Below are 22,500 nucleotides of genomic sequence, written 5' to 3'. Positions count from 1 at the left end.
AGCACATTGTTGTTTCTAAGTATATTTTGCCATACGTTTATCAATTTAATTCATCATTTTAATTCCATAAGTCCTTCTACCATTTATTAAGAATAGCCCTATGTACATGTGTTGCCCATATGTTAGACTGTCATACGAGCTTGTTTTTACTGTAAACCTTTGACCGAAGTAGGGAGTTGTTCAAGGTCACTTTGGCATATAGGTATCATACCTTACACTGGTGACCTCAGAAATACCTTCTTGATGAGGGTAGTATTCATGAGAAACCTTCACAGAAGGACCTTTGGCGTGCTTACTGCCCTACTTTCAAATTAATCCCATGTCACTATGACTCGGGTTGTGGACACGTTTTATTCCTTTTAGAGTGTCTAATTAGTTTTGATAAAAACCATTCTGAATACCAAAGGTGCAGAGAGAAAAGCTAAACATTTTGCAGTTGCAGAAAAGCACTACATTTAAACAATGGATCTGTTTATAAAAAGCTACAAAATCAGACCTCTTAGAACCTGCAGTCATTCATCCTAGACCTTTAAATTAATTAGAGAAATAACTCTAAGCAGCATAGCATTTAATATTTTAGAATGTTTAAAAATATGGTAGATTTCATATTCTAGAAAAAAAATCATTCCATTTTGATTATGTTGATTAGTTTTTAATTTGTAGTTTCCTGGAAACAAAATTAGTTTGTTACTCTCCTGCATCTTCAGGTAGTTTTATTTCAATTCTTTTTACAAAATAGATGCACCATTTTTTAAACTTTTGAGCTTTTTGAAAAAACTAATAGTTCTATAATTGTCAATAGGCCAGCATAGCTGGCGCAGGCACTGTGCACACTTCTTAAGCCAATTCTGCCACATTATTTCAATAAAGATCAGAATAAAGTATTTACAACTGGGCTACTCTCCTAAGCAGAGTTCCATGTGGGTCAAATTACAGCAAATAGTTTGGTTCTATGATATAGATAAATCACTGTAGCCTAATAGACTGAAACCCCCAACCACATTTCATTTGTCTTCTGAGCTGAAAAGCCAAGCGTATAAGTAAGTGCAACATTAAGCCCAGTGAGCCACCCAGCATCCCTGACTTTCTTTTTAAACTTTAAAAAATCATTTATTTTCAGAAGCCCAACGTTAGTGAAAAACATACCCACCAGCTTAGGCTATGGAGCAGCTCTTAATGCAAGCTTGCAGGTAAAAATGCTAACCTATTCCTTTTGTGTGTCTGCGGTATGTTCTTGTGTGTGATGTACTTTATTCACTGTTACATTATGGAGTATAGCTATCCACGTTTATGTTTATATGGACATTGTGGTCATTCTTGATAGCTGGGCTTATCATCCAAGTGAGTTGTATTACCTAGCACGGCAAGAAGTACTAGTTCTAATTCATGCTACTTTTGATGTGAAGAAGCAAGAAGGACACCCTGTGGCAAAATCTGGAACACTCAGTTTTGCTGCAAATGTTAGATTGATAGAAGCTTTTGCAAATGCATGTGGGTATGCATTAATATTTATCCAAGCTGTCATAAATGATTTCACATCATAGTGTTGGGGAACATGGTGCTCATGGCAAAAACTTTAAAGTTTAATTATAATATATAATTTTTATGCATAAGAGGCAAATGTCAGGACTTTTTTATTTTGAGTTAAGTTCTGGTCATTTTTTAAAGTATAGCAGCTGCCTATGTTATAAAGGAACCGTGCCTTGTACAGAAGGACACAGGGGCTAAGTTACACATTCAAAGTTATAAGTTCAAGGACAGAATGCATTGTGCATGTCATAATATATTTACTAGTTCAACACATTTAACACAAAGAGTAAACTGGTAATACAGTGACTATTGTAACCAGCTTATGACAATAATTGTGAATGGTATGAAAATTTCTACTTTTTATTTGAACCATATAAAAATAATGTGTGTATGTATGTATGTATGAAACCTGTTTAATAGTTATATGGACTAAGGATTTTATACTTTACTTATTTTGCTAGGCTGCACTGGCAGAGAGTAGTTTACCATTGCTTAGTAACCCAGGATTGATAAATAACGCATCCAGTGGCTTACTTCAGGCAGTCCATGAAGATCTCAATGGTTCGCTGGATCACATTGACAGTAATGGAAATAGCAGTCCGGGCTGTTCTCCACAGCCTCACATGTAAGTGCAGTTAGCATGGTTTTTAGAAAAAAAGCATGCATTTTTGTGAAACTCCACATTACTGAAAAGTGTGTTGAAACATGGTAAGTACAACATGACACTGTTTAAAGTAAACAGTAAAATGGATGCTGAAACTCATTATTTCATCTTAGGCATATTTACTATATAGTGACCGTTCTTTAAGCCCCATCATATAAATATATTTTAGCACTACCTTTGCCTCACTAGCAAGTGTATAACATTGGATCCTGTGGGAAGGATACATCTGCATGTGTGTGTGGTCATTGTCATTGCTTGGTCTGTAAGGTACAGTCAGGTCGTGTTGGAATTAGTTGGAATTTTAACTACAAGTCTCTAAACCATTTATGAACTGTAGTGGAGATATTGCCCATTTATATAAACCATAAAATACAAAGTTTAACTGTTACCCACAGTTTACATAGAAGCTAGTAAAGTGTAACTTTTTGCCTGTCTTATAAATCAGTGTAATTACATATTCAACTTTAATTACTGGTGCGTCTGTATTGGCAAGGTTTATATGTTATATTTTATGCAAGACTACGATTCCTATTAATATTTAGCAGCTAACTATATCATTAATTACTCTAAAATCTTTCCCCTACCATCTTTTTAATGGAGCTGAGAGAGTGGAAGTATTAAAAATTGATGTATTGTGGATTTCAGAAATGTGTCTGAAGCTTAAGAAATGCCTGGCCTTAATCAGTGGTGTCAAATGTGGCAGCTTCTTGTTTACTAAATAGTAAACTATGTACCTTGGAGGTATTGTTTCCCAGGTTATTTATTTAATAATTACAAATATGATATTGAAGTAGACTCAAATTTAAGTTTACCATAGGATGAGGTTTCTTTAATCTATATGTGTAATTAAGTTTTCAGTGTTGTCTGTATTTAAAATAACCAACCTCTTTGTCTTTTATCCTTACATTTTCTCTTTCACATTTTTCATGTTCGTTTTAATTTCCACCATAGTATTGTTTAGCTGTAATAATTGAGTCTAAGCTCTGTTTTTCTTCTTGGATGTCATTGGTATATTTTTATTTGACCTTTTACAGGCAAAAGGTATTGATGGGTTTTTTCCTTTTTCTTTTTTTTTAATTTTGTTTAGCAGGTTAATATATTTATACCATATAGAAATGTTTATCAGACATATCTAATTGTTTTATTGCACAATTCTGTCATTGCCATTGGGAAAAAAAACCCATAAACACTGCGAACATTAATGTGTTTTATCTGGTTCCAAACCATTACTTTTTCAAAATGGAAAAATTTGTCTTTTGGAAGTGTCTTTAGATGTATTAAATAATACAAAAGAAGTAATAAAACTTGAAGTAGAAAGAACGTGAATATATGCTCTTGAGAGTAACACTACTCTAAAACAAGTAAAGTGAGCAATCAGACAAAAGTTTTTATATCCCATGCTTTATGCTATCAACCATTCAGTGGGTAGCTTGAGGCCTTTTACTTTTAGCAGTTCTCCTGAGTATGCTAATGCTCTCTTCCTGTATAAAATGCCAAGACAATAAAACTTTAAAGAGCAAACAAGAGTTACATCATGTGTGTTAAAAACAGCTATTTTACAGAAAAGAATGACACTTGCTATTAGAGTTGTTTTGTCACCATTTGGCAGATATGTTTATGTATGCTGTGTACAGCATGCACGTACTATCACACACCTTATGTATAGGTATTTATGTCTACTTGTTGCATGGGTATGACTGTGTTGTATAGATATGTTTAGGGCTAAAAAATTGGGTAGTATAGCAATTTTTATACCTGTAAAAAGCAAAAAAAAAGAAACAAATGTTCTGAAATATGGTAACAAACACATATTACTCAAACTGCATTCATTTATTTGCATGGAGATATGAGAATTCTGAATTCTGGTGTATTTGCCAGAAAATTGTTGACCTCAGGACTTACTAGAATGACTCCTTTGAAACTTCACTACCAGCCATTGATTGGGATATGCAGGTGACTACAGACATACATAGGAATTGATTTGATCAGCAGGTTGCAAGATCACTAAGGGTAGGTACAGACATTCCAAAAGCCCAAGGCAGAATAGATCTAAGTTACGCAGTTTTCTGTAAGTGTGTAGTTTAGATCAGTAGCCAACAGAACACACATTTGCCTTTGGAGGAAGGAGGTGGTGGCAAATCTTAGGGTTCTGCCATATTTAAACCAGTCTGTGTGTTTCAAACTTCTGTTCTTGTATGGGTACAGTCCCGTTTCCAATCACTTATACCAGTAAAATTGTAATAGCTGTACCTGGCCTAACAACACCAGCTGGCACATCTACACAAGATGTTTACTGCACGATAGACCAATTAGCTGCACAGTAAGCATCTCCCATCTACACATATGCCCCTATTAGGCTGGAGTAAGCTAATTTACACCACAGCAGCATTGTACCTGTAAATAAAAGTACTATCCTGCTGCAGATAAAAGAACTCCTCAGCAGTGCATGTTTAAACACTGCCCCAGCTGACTGGAGTACAAGGGTGCTTCAGTTCAGGGACTGCCTGCCAGCTAGCCCCTCACTGAGGCACCTTCGTGCCCCAGCCAGCCCCTCCACAGCACGTTGACCTGAGGGGAGCAGCTCAAGGCTGGCAAGCAGACCCTCTGTGCCCCCTGCCATCTGGGGCTGCTATGTCCCAGCTGAGTGTGCTGCAATCCTGGGCACATGTGCAGGTGCCTGCCCAGGAGCAATAAACTCTGGAGTTTATTCACGCGCATTAATATGAACGTATAGATGCACCCAGTCAGAAATTGTATGGACCCATCTGTCACTCTTCCATACTAGATATTTCACTGGGATTAGTTCAAGGTTAGAGGACTCCTACCAGATAACCAGTAATTTGGGAGGGGGGGGGGGGATCCTGCTTAGCCTGTCTCTTGCACACAAGTCACTTCTGAAATTATCTGCCAGTACAAGGAGTAACATGTACAAAAAGGAAACACAAGCCCAAGAAGATTTTTGAAAAGCTGAGGAAGAGTTTAACAGAGATAGACTTGTGACAGGGGTGTCAGTTAACACCCCTAGTTCCTCTAGCTCACCATGAAGGCAGAGGACTCAAGAAAAAGTAGAGCTCACTCCTGATTGCCCACTCCCTTCCAGCCATTGTGTCTTATCCCCCACTTCCCAATCCATGCCCCTTTCTGCTAATGGGGCAGAAGGCAATAGTTAAGAAAATCAGGACACAGGAGAAAAAGTGTAATGGAAAGAAAAGAAAGACTTAAATAAAGTGAAAGGGGAGGAAAAAATACTTATATTCAACAACTCATATTTCATACACAGTTTATTTGAAACAACTGTCTAGTGTTTTAATTGAAGGAATGAATGCCAAAAATCAATAAAATGGATATTTTACTGCCAGGACCATCCAGTTATTTGTAAATATAAGTATACTTATGTGATGTAATCTGTAGTTCTATCCAATAAAGATACTATACTGGAAATCACTATGTTGGTAGATTCATATTAAATTGTTTTAATAGCTCAAATTAACCATGTTACAAACACCTGGAAACAGTGCCAAGTGCATGTTCATCAGCCAATATTTGCATGCTTTGAGTATGCATGCATTGGCAGACAAATGCTTTTTTGTAGTTTGTAATTACTTATGTATACTGTATTAGAGAGTGGAGACATTATTCAAATCTTTGGATCAGAACCTTTCCCCACAGATTTTTGAGATCCACTAATTGTAAAGAAAGAAGGTGTTTGGAGTGGTCATGCTTAAAAGCTTTCTGATTGTGTTTTAGATAATGAGATGAAGTGAGATCAGAGTTTTGCAAGATTCCTTTTGCTGTCTAAAAATAGAGAATAATGAGGAACATTAGCAAACACAGGATAAGATTATTTAGTCATTTACAGTGTGCTACTACTAAAATGTTTTGCATCATGACCACTGATACAGTAAAAGATGATACTACTCCCATGGTCTGATCTGGAGCCCAAATTTCATGAGAACTGCTCAATATGTTTGACACTATTACATCCAATTTCTGTCCCTGATTTCAAACCAGATTTCCAGCTGGAGGATGAACAGTACCTCCTTGACATAAATATTTTGTATGCTATCAAATACTTGGCATGTGTGTGCTACTCTAACTTTCCAAATTCCTCTAGAGCTAAAAACAATTACTTTTTTATTTTAAATCAGAATACAGAGGATCGTTTCTTCCTTTTTTTTCAACGTAGAGTTCCACCCATCCTACCTGATCACTCTGATTTTAGACCCATGATAAATGTGTTTTAGATATACAGGGATGCTAGGAAACAACAGTTCTTAAAGTGATGACAGTTTTAAAGAGGGGGGGTGGGAAATGTCACTGATGCAGTGCTATATATTGTTTATCTTGAGTGTTGGGTTAGGGTAACTGAGATGTCGGGAGCAAAGAAGAAATATTTCTGTGGCAGTATTTTTTTTTAAATGGCATCTCTTTGAACTTGCTCAGCAGTTTTTGAATTTTAGAATAAGTCCTAGTGGATATGGATCAGTGAGCAGAGAGTAGATGATGTGGTCAGGGATGTTCTATCAGTATTTACATCTATCAGGTTGCTCTATGGTTTCTTACACAGCTATAAGATGTCTACATATAGTGCACTCCACTTACGTATATCCCAGATAATGGTAGAATTTGCTCAACTGTTTAACACAATGCCAATCCCACTATTTTTCCAGTTGCTTACATTAAACAAATATTGGTTATCTGCATAAAATTACTTAAGTGCATAGCATCCTGTAGGCCCACTGTCTACTATGTAATAGAATTGTACTCTAGTTAGCTGCCTAGAAATGGTAAAGGTAAGCAGCTGTCAAAGGACTGCTATTAGAAGCCTTGAAATTGATGGGAACTCGTCAGTTTCAGGGCTGCTATCTCCCTTCCTTTCCTACACATCTAATGGCAGCTGTGAAACAGACTACTTCTCATTGTTTTCAGGGTTTTCAGTAGCAGCCCTGAAACAAACTACTAGAAGCCTTGAAAATGAGGGGAGCTCATCAAGTTTAAGGAGGTTGCTGATACCAGAGCACTGACAGCAGTATAAACAATGCCCGTAAAATAGACAGTTCTGTAAACAGTGTTCATTAAGCTCAGGGCAGAGAGAGCCCCAAAACTGACGAGCTCCCCTCCTTTCAAAGCTTGTAATAGGTTTAGAATAGCATTAGAAATCTTCAGTATGATGGGAGCTAGCCAGTTTCAGGACAGCTAATACTACAGCAGTGAAAGTGCAGTATGTTTAATTAGTGTTGTCTACACTATGTTTTCATGAGTACTCTACGGAAGTGCAAATCCTTTTTTTTTCAGTCGCAAAGTTATGCACTTCAGCATGGTATAGTGTAGAGCAGGGGGCCTCAACCTCTGCACCACAGGCCAAATGCAGCCTTGCAGAGCCACCACATTTGACCTGCAGGCCAGAGGGTGAGCACTAGATGTGTGCAAATGGGGCACTATTCAATTCAGATTCAGCCCGAATCAGGGACAGTGATTCAATTAATTGATTTGGATCACTGTCCCTGATTCAATTCAGCCAAATCCAAATCTGAAGATTCGATGCTGATTCAGACCATCAGTGATTCAGACATAGACACAGCTTTAAAAGTTTTTTCTACATACCTTGAGGTAGCAGGCATGGCTCATGATCGCTGTGATGCTGGGGCACATGGATCATCCCACAAGAGTGCAGGGGACCCTCCATGTGCTTAGCGGTGAACCTAGAAGTGGACCAGAAGTATTTTGGCTATGGGGAGCCCCCGGATGCCCCCCTCCCCTACCCCCAGACTCAGGAGGCACCACTTCTGGTCCACTTCTGGGTCTGCTGCCAAGCGTGCTAGGGAGCCCCCTGTGCTCCTGTGGGACACTCCATACACCCCAGCATTGCAGCATTCATGAGCCCCTGCTACCTAGAGCTATGTAGAAAAAACATTTAAAGCTGTCTCTATGTCCAAATCTCTCTGAATCAATTCAGAGGATTCCAGTTCAATTCAGAGAGATTAAAGGGTCCTCTGATTCAATTTGAATTCAGAGATTCAGCCACTGAATCAGGCCAAATCTCTGCCGAATCGAATCGGGGACAAAAGCTTTGCACAGCCCTATTGAGCTCCCCTGCTCTACACTATACCATGTAGAAGTGCATAACCTTGGGACTAAAAAAAACCAACAGGATTTACACTTACCTAGAGAACTTGTTCAAATGTAATGTAGACAATACGCATTAAACACACTGCACTTTCAGTGTGGCAGGGGGAGAAGTGGCCATTAATGTGATCACCCTCCCCTTACCAAATTCCCAAGCCCCACACTGCCAGTTGCACCCAGGCCATGCCCCTCCCTGCATCTGGATCAGGGCAGGGCTACACCCCCTCTCCCCCTTCTCTTACAGGGCTGGGTTGGGGCCAGGCCACACCCCTTTCCCCTCACCCCAGTGGGCCAAGCCACACCCCTTTCCCCTCCAGGGCCAGGTTGTGGCTGGGCTGCCTCCTGGTCCCCTCTGTGTAGCCAGATGGTGCTCACTGCAGCAGCCCAGTACTAGATTAGGGCCACCAATGGGATCCAGCCCCTGGACAGCCAGCACACTGCCCATCCAGCCCATCAGGGAAAAAGGTGGAGTACCACTGGTGTACAGCATATTTTTGTAATATTTGCTATCTGTAATAGATATACACACCTTGTATATATGCATATAATAGTGGTAGTAAAAGTATGATATGTGTGTGTATATAATATGTTTTATTAAATTAATTGAACGACAAAGGATATGAGTAGAAGAAATGGTGAGGGGTAACTAGACTTTTAACAGAAGCTAACATTAGAAACTATATTGTGTATAAAAAATTCATATACATTTGGTATTCCCTTACCATTTCTAAGAGAATGTTGTGAAAAAGCCAATCCGTTGATATAACTTTACATTTTTTCTGCCATCTGACTGTCTGAATTGATTGTAGATTACAAAATGTCTGCCATCAAGAGTCTAAAATATAAGACAAATCAAGGCAAAATTCCTACTGACTTCAGACAAGGATTTCAATCTGTGACCCATATAGATCCCACCGCTTCATTGGGATTTATGCAGGTGGAAGGGGAAATCATAAGGAGTGTACTCTCCTTTCCTTTCCCTGACTTTCACTAGTGTAAGTGAAGTTCTTAAATATAACTGCAAAAGTACAAAAAAACCTACCAAAAAAACTCAAAACAACAACAACAGCAGCAAAAACCAGAATGACTGCAATTAAAACCAGGTGGATTTCAGGGAGCTTATTGTATATAAGATTTTTATTTTCTCTGAGGCAAGTAACAAAACTGGACAGGACATGCAGTAGTATTCAGGAACTGTGACTACTTTTTTGCCTCAGGTGAACTATGAAGAAGTTGTATGTCTAGTCACTGCAGCAATGTTTTCATACCAGTGAAGTAAAATGTGTTCTTGAGTACAACATGAAACACAGGCTATGCAGATTTCTGTGCAAATATAACATTATTGGCATTTTTCCCTCTAATAGTATTTTTTTGTTAGAAGGTAGAGTCTCTAAAGTGTTATTCATCATAAAATAGAATAACAAGGGTCATTTAGAATCAAGTAACACAAACCAGACAACAAAAGAATGTTATGTATTTAATGCAAAATGTAGTTATTTTTTTCAAGTTACTTAATGATCTACATACTCAATACTGTCAGCTGTGAGAATTCAAAAATCATGCACCAAGTCACAAGACTGGCTTGGTGCATGAAATTGGCTTTAAGTCATGAAATTGGCTTTAAACTGTGAGGTTTTTTTGTTGGTGTTGTTTTTTTCAATTAGCTCCTCTGGATTTTTCGTCTGAATTTTGAACTTTCAGGGTATAGTTGGGTCATGTTTTCATGCTTTTTTTCCACACCTGAGAGAACTAGAACCAATTTTGTTTTGCTCTTAATGGAGGGTAAGATTCTTATGGGAAAATATGACTTCAGGAATTTAAAGATTTCAAGAGATGCACTGCATATTAAGAGAGTCATAGTGAAATCATGAGACTTACTAACACTGCATTTTTTCATATCTATCCTGACCTCAATATTAGTGTTGATACAACTGAATCTTATTTTGCTCTTGGAGGCTGGTGTTTTATACATTGCTTTCAAAGCATTCAGGATCTTCCATCTCTCTTGAATTTGATACCGTATCACTTGAATCATCACCAGTGTCCTGGTAAAATTTGGAAGGGTGTGAAAGTTTCTTCTGTGCCAGTTTACACAGCTTCATAATGAAAAAAAGTCACTGTTGAACCATTTTCACGCTCCTTTGCCTGTACAATAGCTGAGGGTACTATATGTTCAATAGTCCCTAGTAAAAAGCAGTAGAATAAAAATGAAAATCCAATCCAGGACCTTGGTTGTAGTTCCTGAGCATTTCAAGTGAATTGGCCACACTTCTGTGACTTGAAGTATTAATATGCTGTCATGGGTCACTCTGATTTAATGCCAGAAAACTGAGTGCATCTGTTGGCCATGTGTACAGATGTTGTCTAATGTATCATGTAAAATGGAATTCCACTTAATTGTGTACATTTAGGGAAGAAAAATTCAAATTGCCCATATTGGTTTAAAAAAACAAATTAGTCATCTTGCATCTAGGAAAAACTGAAAAAACCCGCAGTTCTTAAATGGAGGATAATGGGCAGTTTGGTCTTTCCTCTAATTCTGACTGCTGCTGGCTAAATGAAGAGGGCAGGGGAAGGGGACTGACAAAGGAAGTGGGGACACTAAGAATCCTACCATTTGAGGTTTTGAGGGGGAGAAATGTCTTCACGTTTCCCCTAATTCATGTCCTGGGAAAGGCATGAATTCATTTATGAAAAAAATCTAGCTCTTTAACAATAAATCCAGATTGTTAGATTTAGAAGGTTTATTGTCAGAAGTCTTTTCCAGATTTGCTTATTGATTTTAAAATAGTGTGGAAAACAAAAGTAAAAGATTTCTGAGAAGTGTGTTCTTATAACCAGCCCAGTACATCACTACTTCTTTTTAAGACTTCGAAGCGAAGAGAGTAAGGATTAAGGCTGAGATAAATTGGAAAGATTAACATACTATACTACAGCCAGCTTTCCACCTCCTCCAGTTCTGCCCTAAGATAGGAGGAGATTCACCTCAGCACGCTTCATTCATCCTATCCATTTATATTCTGCCATCATCTCCTCTCACCCCCCTTTTACCTTTCCCACTCCTGCCCAGACGGGATCTTTTCTCTTTGCAGTTCCATCTGCATAATCATCAAACTTTTTATTTTTTTTAAACTTTTTTTTAACCTTTAAATTTTATTCCCAGAGGCAAATGTGATTATTCTGCTCTAAGATCATTTCACTTTTGAGGTGCTTCAGTTTGAAAGCATTCCATTGTCAGGTCGTTCCCATATCTGATTATTCCACTCCCCTACTGTTATGCTTTCACACCACTTACAGAAGGTTACCTATCATTCCAGTTTTAATCCCTTTCATTTCCTTGTTTCTTTAACTTCATAACATTCCAAACCCCTGTCTTTCCCCTTTTTTATCATCACTGCATTGTCCCATCTGATGATCCCTCTGCATTTACCTTGAAGGCTTGATCTGTTCCAAGAGTCTGCTATGATCCAAGTTTCTTGTTCATTGCATGAGGCTTCATATAGAATATAAGAAAATAAAATATGGAAACATGACAGTTAATAGGGATGTACTGAGCTTTATTAAATAAGCAAGAAGCATTTAATTGAGCCAATGAAGATGCAAGCTATTGTTGTGTATCCAATAACCTCCCTCATCCTAAGTATTTTAATGCCTGTTGACAGTTTTGTTTCATACTCTCTTACATGTAAACCTTGTAAAAGGAAGGAAAATAATGGGCAAACAGCCTTTATGACAATAGTCTCTTACATTTTAACCTGATATTGAATGAGTACTATTTAAGGAATGTATAGATTCTTTCGGGTTGTCTGCCCCTTTGTGTGAACGTATTCAAATCTAGACTCTGTCCAGGAGAATACATCTCTGAAATTGGTGTCTCTCTGTCTTCCACTGCCAAGCATTTGAAAGTGACAGGCAAATCCACTGAGTTTATTGTTCCATTGCAGTTTTTATACCACTTGGATCTTTGCTATTTTGATGATGTTTTGGATCTCATTATAATAAGTTCTTTGGAGTGATGACTCTGCCTCCCTAATGTTTGTAAAGTACCTAACATACTGTTGACATTGCGGCAAACACTAAATAATCAAGTTTTGATCAATAAAATATTTCACAGCTTTAGCTGATATAGTTTGTCACCAGTAATTTTTCCTATAATTTCCTATTCTCTTATTTTCCACTTTTGCATTATTTTATGTTTCATTTCACTTCAATTCTCTAGTGTTCAGCTCCTCTTCTCATCAATTTTCTGATCTTTCTAGACTGATGTTTTTGTTCTGCACAATTGTTACAGCCCTTTATCATTTCCCTCCTTAGTTGCTTAAATGTTACGTGTCGTACTTTGGATCAGTAGTTGCTGTTTCTTTTTTACATTATTCCAACCCCAATTGTTGCACTTTCACAATTCATTCTCTTGCTCTTGACAAAAAGATCACTCCAGAGATACAGTGCCTTCAGCTGCCTTAAGCTGAAAAGTGTCAGATCCCCATAGCATGGCTTGTGGAAGTTTATAGGCTCCTATGGGGTTTGGAAGAATCTTTGCAGAAGGGAAGGAGATGTCGTTCTGAAAACTTTGTGCCATTCCTGTTGTGAATTCTTAACATTTGGGCAGGGTTCTCATGAAGTTCACATAAAGATTCTGTATTGGAAAATGCACTCTCATAAACATATGGTGTATGCTTAAAATACACATGTCAAAGATGCACATACATGCAATACAATTTTGTAATGTTTCAGAAATGTAGATCACAGCTGTTTCCTCTTTTCTACAATAGCGCTCAAATTGAGGAATTACTAGTGCCAGTACAGATGCATTTTTGTAAGACCAAGATTGTACAAACAGTTATGGCATTTATCAGCATTTGATACTGAAATTTGAAGTTGGAATAATTCTCATATTATCCAAGGTTTTTAAAGTAGCCTATCTTTATTCAAGGCCCAATTCTGTGCCTGAAAAAAATCCTTTTGCATTTTTTTGGCCACCATTGAATTTTAGACACAAGTATTAATAGTTTCACAACTAACTACATATTTCTACCCATATCATCCATCTCACTGCTAGGTAGCTAATTATAAGGTTCCTAATATTTATACCAACAATTTAGTATTAGTGCATATTTTCACTTATAAAACAGGCTGAGGTCCAGTTGAAAATCTAGGCCATTGTGCTTTAGAGGGATAATTATATTATTTAATCTAAAACTCTAGGCACTTCACAGATTTTAAAAGGGTAAAAACTTTCATGCACAATTATAATTCTTTAATGAGTTTATAGCACAGCCTTGTCTCAATGTGTAATCCCATGTGTAGAACACATTAAAATAATCTAATCTCAAGATGACAAAATCATGGATATATGAGGTGAAGTCTGTATCCGAAAGGAAAATTCTCCCTGCAAGTTGCAGATGGGAAGAAGGCTTTTTAGCATCAAGAGCAACCCAGGATTTAAAGTGACATCAGGATTGTAAATGTGTATTGAGAATATCTAATGTACACCCTCAATTAATGTTACAGATGCAGTATTCATCAGGTTTACACCAACTAGCCAACCTTATTTAATTCCTGATTGAACCAAATCCAGTAGCCCTCATCCAGCTCTCAGTCTCACAAAGGCATTGGGTCATTCATTCCATTATATCACGCCAGTAGGAATTTAACGTAGACTTATGATGATATTGCCAAAGGGACTTAAGCATAGCGGTAACTGAGCAATCCTCTCTGGAAGTGTCCTACGGCCATACCTCAGTAAATGCACCTGATTCCCTTTGTTTTCAAATGCCAGACAGTCCTGGGCCCAGCTAGTATTTGGCTGAATAACCATCTGGAAATTCTGTATGCTGTCAACATTTGATTCTAAGACTGAGTGAAGAGTTGATAACAGTCTTCAAGCATCTGAAGGGCACTTATAAGAGTTTGGAAAAAGACTGTTCTCTGTGGCTCTAAGGGATTGGACTAAGAGCAATGGCCTCAAACTGCAGCAGAGGAAATTTAAGCTGGAGATTAGAAAGAACTTTCTGACCATTCATTGGAACAGACAACCCAAAGAAGTTGTGGAATCTCCATCCCTAGAAATTTTCAAGAGTAGGTTGGACAGACACTTGGCTGGGATGTGGGTCAGTCACCCTGTCTTGAGTATGGGGCTGGACTAGCCCTATGATCCTATGAATCCCATGAAATCACAAATCCAATTGTAAGTAGGCACCTAAGTTCCTTATACTTTTAATGTGGAAAGTTAGGTGTCTTGGGTTAGGATTCAAAAGACTCAGTAAATTGAGTGGGGAGGAAGGGGGCAGGGGGACTACTTAAGTAAGCCAAGAGGAAGAATGGATAGTGAATAATGAAGCATGTGTGAAATCCCAACTCTATCCTGGATGCCCCTTTCTGCAGTCCTGGGTCAGACATATAAAATGAAATTTTTGTTTGGGAAGGATTCAAACTCACATCTCTCACTTCCAAGAGGAGTTCTCTAACCTCCAGGCTATATGCTTAGTTTGGGCAGGATGCTCTCTGCCATTCCTGTTTAAGGGACACAAGATTGAAGAGTGTGAAGTTGCTGGGGCCCGAAGGTAAAGCAAGGGAGAGGGAGCATGCCTCAGTGAAGAGGAGACTTCTCTGGAAAGAAGGATCCTGGGTTCCAGTTTATGCTCCCAAAATTACTTACACATTTTACAGTCACCATTTATTTAGGCTCCTGAGACATCTATATATGATGGGGCTGAGGGGGTAGGGGACACTTTAATTAGAGGAGCTTTCCAGAACTACTCTTTGGAACTCTTCCTAAGCAAACAGAAATGAAAATAGAAAGATCCGCAAACTCAGTATTGTTTTCTCTCATATCTTGCCTCATAGTCCTTTTTTTCTTCACTTCTTATAAATGTGGCATTATCACCCATCTCTGCTGATCTTGTTATGCATACACTTATTTTCTTGTTCTCCTGTATTGTTGCAACTTCTTTAAAGGAATAGATGAAAAAGGACTGAGGGAAACATCCTTGAACCTGCTGTCACAGGCAACTCTGTGTCATAACTCCTTTTTAAAATGTAACTAGATCCATCTTGAACCATTCCCACTCTTTGCACCAGTAATCCCACTGGAAAACTATTCCAGAATTTCTAAATGTTAAAAGTCTTCTTCTAATTCACAGAATCAGGAGAATAAATTATTTGTGGTTCGTTTTAAACAATTTTTTCTTGGGCCAACATTGGCTTTTACTTTAAATAGCTCTTGTTCCTCTCTGGTGATTATCTCTCTGATGTTTCTATCAACTAAATAAGGTTTAAGTTTCTATAGGCTAAACAAGTCACGCACCTTTAGTCTCTACTCATAAAATAAGTATTTACTTCCCAAGCCTTTTTCTGTACAAATATGGTGTAACCAGTATTGAACTCAGTATTCCAAGTGAAGTTTAAGCTGTGTTTCAGTCAGTGACTTGAATACTTTGCTATTTCTACTGGAAATTGATCTCTTAATATGTAGCAGGATAATATTTCTCTTTTCATGGATCATCGTGTGATCAACCAATATACTACAATGTCATTTCCAACTGATGAGCTCCTAGCTTATAGCAGAAGTTCTTATTAGTTATTAAATACAGATATTTTATACTGTTAACCTTCATCCCATTTCAGTTATTCCCATCTTCAAGTTCTTCCAGTACTTACTGTAGGATACTGTGATCCTCCTATATATTGGTGATGCCTCCCAAGTTTGTATAATCATCAAATTTATTACTGCTTGCTACTTCAGTTCCCAGGTCTTTAATTCACCAAAATTAGTCCCAAGACCAGTTCTTGAAAATTTCATTTAGTAACATCCATCAACCCCAGTAGCTTCTCACATCATCTGTGTGTTTGTCAAAACCAGTTCTATAAGGTACATTCAGCATGTGTGTGGCTCCGCCTTGTACTTAAATCCAAAATGCAGGGCTTTTCTCCCTATGTTTAATTGTGGGGAAAAACTTCATCTTGGATTTGAGTAAATACAGTATATTCTTTTCTTTAACACTCAAACAAAGCATACAGTCTGGATACATGATACATTAACACCAGCATACCAGACATAAGCTTTCTGGTGGTGTGGGGAGCCAGTAATAGCCTGTTTGCACTGAGCAAACACAGTCGGGCCCATAACACCTACACCTGGAATAGTCAGGCATATTACACCTACACCCAAAGACAACTTCAAGTTTTGGCTTCCAAGATGGCACAGAGAGGTTTAGAGGAAGGGAGCAGGGTTTACTGCAGTGGCAGAACAGGCTGCCACTGCCTCAGTGCAAAATCCCTGAATAGGTGCTGCTGTGGCAACAACACTGGCTATCTGAATTGGCACCCATTCCTCCCCCAAGTTATGCTACTACTTACATCAGTAGTCTCATTCCAATATTTCCTGGGCTAACTCAGCAATGGGTTCTATTAATTTATGCCAGTGTAGGTAATTTCTAAAGGTCAAAGCAGACATTGTCAAGTGAAATGGATACACTGTTGTGGGATGTGTCTGCCATATTGGATGAAACACATCACCTGTTGTCCTACATCAGGCCCCTGCAGGGCCTCAATATGCGACAAGAGGTGATGCATTCCCTTTGTACAGGTGTTTCACATTTCCTGTGTCCCGTGGATTTCTTGCTGCCGCATGTCTCCTTGCTGGGACCTGCATCAGGTCCCAAGCTGACCAGTTCTTCATGAAAAGGTGCTGGGCATGGAGGCACAGGGTGGCACAGAACCCAAGGAATCACAAGCACCCCATGTCTCCACTCCAGGACCCACACTGACCCATGTTTCATGCAAAGACATGGGTCAGCACAGGTCCCAGCATGGAGACAAAGGGTACCAGGACCCTGTGCTCCCCTGCACCTCCTTGCTGTGACCAGCACCAACTCAATCCTCTGTATAAAGCAAGGGCACCCAGTGTGGTGGTCCAGCATCAAAGCATGGAACTTATAGTTTCATAGTTGTAGGGTCGGAAGGGTCCTAAGTAGATCATCAAGTCTGACCCCCTGCCCTGGGCAGGAGTGAATCCTGGGCTCATATGACCCCAGTTAGGTAATTATCAAGCCTTCTCTTAAAGACCCCCAAGGTAGGAGCCAGCACCACTTCCCTTGGAAGTTGGTTCCAGATCCTAGCCGCCCTGACTGTGTAGTACCTTCTAATATCCAGCCCGAACCTATACTCAAACAATTTATGGCCGTTATTCCTTGTTACATGGGTTTTTTTAGTATACGTAACAATCTAAATTCCTCGTCTTTCCTATATTCTTGAACAACCTTCCTGAATTTGAGTCTTAAGTGACTGCCTTTCCTCAGTCAATCACGTCAGAATTCACTACCTCTATTGAGATTGGAATACTTTATGACTGTTTTTAAGTCTCAGATATGAAATCCAGGTCACAACCAGCACCTGGTTCTTGCTCCCAAGGAGTATCACCAAAAACATGCTGTTTTTCTTATTTCTTTTTTAAATACTATTTTAATATTTTTAATACTATTTTATAGGGCTGTGCAAAGCTTCAGTCCCTGATTCGGTTTGGTGGAGATTTGGCCCGATTCAGTGGCCAAATCTCCAAATCTGAATTGAATTGGAGGACCCTTTAATCTCTCCGAAATGAATCAGAACTCTCTGAACTCATTCAGAGAAATTCAGAAAGACTGGGCGATTCAGACACAGCCACAACTTTAAATATTTTTTCTATGTACCTCTAGGTAGTAGGCGGCTCATGAACAGCTTGGCAACGGGTGTCTCCTGGGTCTGGGGGGTGCACCTGGGGTCCCCCCGTGGCCAATTGCCAAGCCAGTTGGGGAGGCAGTCCCCTCCCCCCCCCCGTGTGCTCTCCAGTGGACCAGAAGTATTTCTAGCCCACTTCTGGGTTTGCCCCAGCATTACAGCATTCACGAGGTATGCTGGTACCTTGAGGTATGTAGAAAAAACATTTAAAGCTGTGTCTATGTCTGAATCACTGATTCTCTGAATCACCATCGAATCTTCAGATTCGGATTTGGCCAAATTTAATCGGGGAACAGTAATCCGAATCAACTAATCGGATCACTGTCCCTGATTCGAGCCGAATCCAACTCAAATAGGGCCCATTTTGCACACCCCTACTATTTTACTATTGTAATATTTTTAATATTATTTTCTTTTTTAATACTATTTTATTATTGCGGTAGTGACTAAAACCCATTACCAAATTTGGACCTGTTTGCTACACACAAGATAAAATAAATGACCTCCTAACCACATATATTTCATATTATTGTATGAGAATTGGAATTCTGTTGTGACCTGTAAGTATGTGGATACAAAGTGACTGTAACACTAAAAAGATGACATATTCTTCAGCTGCGGTATGATCTCCTCGTGTGTGTTTATTACAGCTTGTTCCTGTGTAAGCACTTTGATTTGAAATAAATCATGATTAACAATAAAATAATTCCAAAATGTAAGAATAATTTGGAAATATTTTTGAATTGCAGTATTGAACTATAACATGCTTGAGACAGTCTAAGAAATGGGCAAAAATAAATGGGGCAGGAACAGAGATCCGTTTTTGATACAAATATGGGGCAAATTTTACCTTCAAATATTCCATTATATCATATTCAGGGAACTGTGGGGAAAAACAGGGCAGAGGATTGGAATCTGTTTCTTTTCAGCTTAGTTATGTTGTTCCAGTAACATAAAAAAGCTGTATTATTGGTGTAACCAACTCCTGAGAATAAGAAGTTATTCTATACAAAGTAGAGCCAAAATAGGTTAGATGGAGGGGGTAAAGCCAAAGCATGCTATGCTCTAGCAATTCTTAGCTGGCAGGAGGTGGAAGGGAGGGTATATTATTTTAAATTATAGGTAGCATGCCTCATTGTGGCTCCACAACTTGGTAGCAGTTTGGTAGAGGTTCTGAGGTAACAGGACATTTGCCCCAAAGTGTCCCATAAATAGCATAGAGCTACTTAAACCACTGCTGCTGGCACCTTGTTAGCATAGGTAAAACAAGGTTCTTTCTACATGAACAGAAACAGGCTTAGAAACCCATGGACCAGATTTGTATTGGCTCTGCAGGTTCCAAAGTTTCAAGAAAGCGATTGAATTGTCTCTGTTCCATCAACCACAAAGTTATGGTAGCACCTCCTTATTGGACGGCAGTGTGACTAGGTGCTTTTGCACATGCCAGGAAGAAAACTAGTTTGATTACCAAGGCACTTCTTCCTCCTAAACTCCACTGAGATGCAGTTGGGTGCTGGAGAGAGACACCTAAGTCCCTAAAGACACCTGACATAAACTAGACATGCTCCAAGGATACTTAACTCACATTGAGAGCACTGAATTCAGCTCAAAAGCATTAGTGTCATCGTTGCCCACATTTTATCCAAAAGCCTTAGAACATTCACCCATGTCTTGGGAGAGCTGAGGTTCTCTTCATCTTGAGAAGATTGCACCTCTTATCTCCCACTCCCCAGAAGGTCCCAACTGCCATATTATGGAATAGATTATGTGAGGACTGTGCATTCCTTCTGCTGATCCTGGGACAATGGGCAGCCAAGAATAGAAGAATCATGAGGCCAGAAGAAAAACGAGGAAGAGGGAACATCACTCTGTAACCCAGTTTTTCAGGCATTCTTCCAAGGGGGGGATTCTCTGTTTCAATCCTTTCTGCCTGGCTTAAAAAAAAACCAAAACAAACAATGGCTAACTTTAGTTAAAAAGGGGATGGGGGGTGTTGTTTGGTTTTTTTGGTGGGGTTGGTTTTTTTAAACTTTTTAGCTAAAGTTAGCCATTGGTTAAATTATGGTGGGGGGATACCCACAATTTCAAGTGGGGGCAGGTTGGATTACTTAAGGGAACATAATTGCATCCTCCTGCTTAAGCAAGATTTTTATCTAGAAGTATCATTTTGCATTATTGCAGAATCCTACAAGAAAGAGTATTGGGAAACTATTGTACAGAGACCTGGGCCAGATATTGAACTCATTTCCATTTTTCTTCACTTACAGATGTTTCCCTTGGCTCTCCTTTTCTTTGTTTTTACATAATTGCATTAGTTCTCTGAAACAGGTGTAGCCAAACTTGTGACACACGTTCCACAAGCGGCACGGGCAACCTCTGTATGTGTCATGTAGCAGATCAGGGAAGGGACAGGCAACCCAGGGGCAGATAGGTCAGGGCAGAGTGGCACTCAGGAGGGTATGGGGCTAATTTGTGGCACCCCTGCCATAAAGGTTGGCCCCGACTACTATAAAATACCTTGTGATTTTTCAGGTTTGTGGCTTCAGAAATATTAGCACTGAAGACAGCCTTGGAAAGCAACTAGCTAAATCTGAACACCAGGCAACCCAACCATTCAGTTCCTATGTCTTGGCATGTAATCTAAAGGCTGTTATGCCTGTGGTTTAAAATGAGCGTTTGGACTTTTTAAGCGGCTTTGAGTTCTTCAGTACCTACAAGGATATAAAAGGCCAAGGGCTAAATTCTGTTTTGTCTATAAATACTTAGGCATCTGTATGTTACCCCATTCCACTATGCTCAAGTCCCTGAAAAACTTAACACATCTACTTTTATGTGATGCCATCACCTTAGCCTTAGTATCACAAGAAGCTGTGAGGAGGGAGAGGACTCACCTACCCAGTTTAGACATTAACATTTGTGGGGGGTGGCTTGAGCAAGGTGGAATAGAATCTGGCCCCTAATTCTTTCTCTAACAGACCAGAAGATTATACCCCATTTCTGACATATAGGCTTACTTGTAGCAACTAACACCTACACTAAAAAAATGTTAAATTTATGGAATGCTGCAGGTGGTCTGCTTGGCAGCAAGAGTCACCCTGAATTGATCATCCCAGTGCTCCACTCTTCATTTGTGTTTTCTCTTGAATACAGATCCCAATTTTAGGTTTTGTCCTAATATTTGACACCCATGATAGAACTGGCCATGGTGTTTAAAAGACTGGATCTTTCTCCTTGACCATGAACTTTTTTGTGAACATTATTCCACCAGAAAAATTCAGCTTATGAACACAGGAAACAAAACTTTCACAGGAGCCATACCTAGACTATGGAACTCATTCCAAAAAATATTAGGAAGACGATGGTAGTTTCTGGTTTCAGAAATAAATACAACCACCCCTTTTTTAATTTATCTTTCCTTGAGTTTCTTCATATAGATATCCAAATAATAAGAAAGAAAGAAGGAAAGGAAGCAAGCCAGGAGGGAGAAAAGAACGAGGTGTGGCAGGGGGAGGTGGTGCACAGGGGAGACAACACTGTGCTGGGAGATTGGAGGCACAAGGGAGAGCAAAGCAACGTGCCTGACTATTAAACTAATGCCTTGTTTACTGTCTCTGCTTGTACTGTGTTGGCCTGCTTCACCACGTGATGTATCTCTGTATATTAAAACTAATTTGACCTGAAGCCTCTGTAGAAAACATGTTATCCATACTTGACAATGCTGGATTAAGGGTCTCCTTTCTTTTTGTTGACACCAGCTCAACTCAATTTAATTAAGAAATCTTGTACTTGGTTATAAGATCTGGTTGTTTTCTTGTCAGCAACTGCAAACATGGACTAGTGTTTAAAAGTTAAACATAACATACATTCTGCTGCCACTGGCTTTTTATTATTATATCATACATCATACTGAACAGCCTTCACCGGGAAAGGATCAATCTTTGTCTTGTGACTGTTCCCTAAAATTTTTGGAGCTATTTCATACAACTCCTTCCCACCTAAGTTGTACCCCTCACATACTTGCCCAACAGCCCTTGAACTTCTAGTCCTTTGATTGCCCCTCTTTCTTTGAAGCCTCTAATTCCCTCTTCTATAGACCCTCAACAATCTTACAAGACTCCTTCATGGTTTCAGTACCTGTCTGACCCGTGGTTACTGCTATTGCTAAATGTTTATAAGTTTTATCCTCCCACAGTGTACCCCAGGGCAGGATATGATATGCATTTAAGGACATGAGGGTTAAAAGCTGTAGCAGTACAAGGTCCAGAGGAAAAGATACACTTCACAGAGGATCTGGGAGGTGTCAGAAGGAAATGTCCAAGGCCTCTGTAGTGGTTACATGCATGGAAGTTTAGGACTGAAGGTGTCAGAGAAATGGAGGAAGATCTATATCCTGGAATTCATGAGAAGAAACAATAGTGTGTCAGTCTGAGCAGCTTTCTAGTTCAAATCTTCCTTAACAGAAT

The 22,500-nt window shown here is 39.1% G+C and overlaps 1 protein-coding gene across 1 annotated transcript in view; it reads left to right on the top strand.

The window, feature by feature from the left end:
• Positions 1-22,500, top strand: part of FOXP2 (forkhead box P2) — a 665,435-nt gene that overhangs the window by 634,054 nt on the left and 8,881 nt on the right. The window contains 2 exon segments of the mRNA XM_025208808.1: positions 1,121-1,190; positions 1,992-2,155. Of these exon segments, the coding sequence (XP_025064593.1) occupies positions 1,121-1,190; positions 1,992-2,155 (234 nt within the window).

The sequence above is a fragment of the Alligator sinensis genome, unplaced genomic scaffold (assembly GCF_000455745.1).
Source record: "Alligator sinensis unplaced genomic scaffold, ASM45574v1 scaffold297_1, whole genome shotgun sequence".
In the NCBI taxonomy this organism is placed as follows: domain Eukaryota; kingdom Metazoa; phylum Chordata; order Crocodylia; family Alligatoridae; genus Alligator; species Alligator sinensis.
This window is presented reverse-complemented; position numbering and strand designations above follow the sequence as displayed.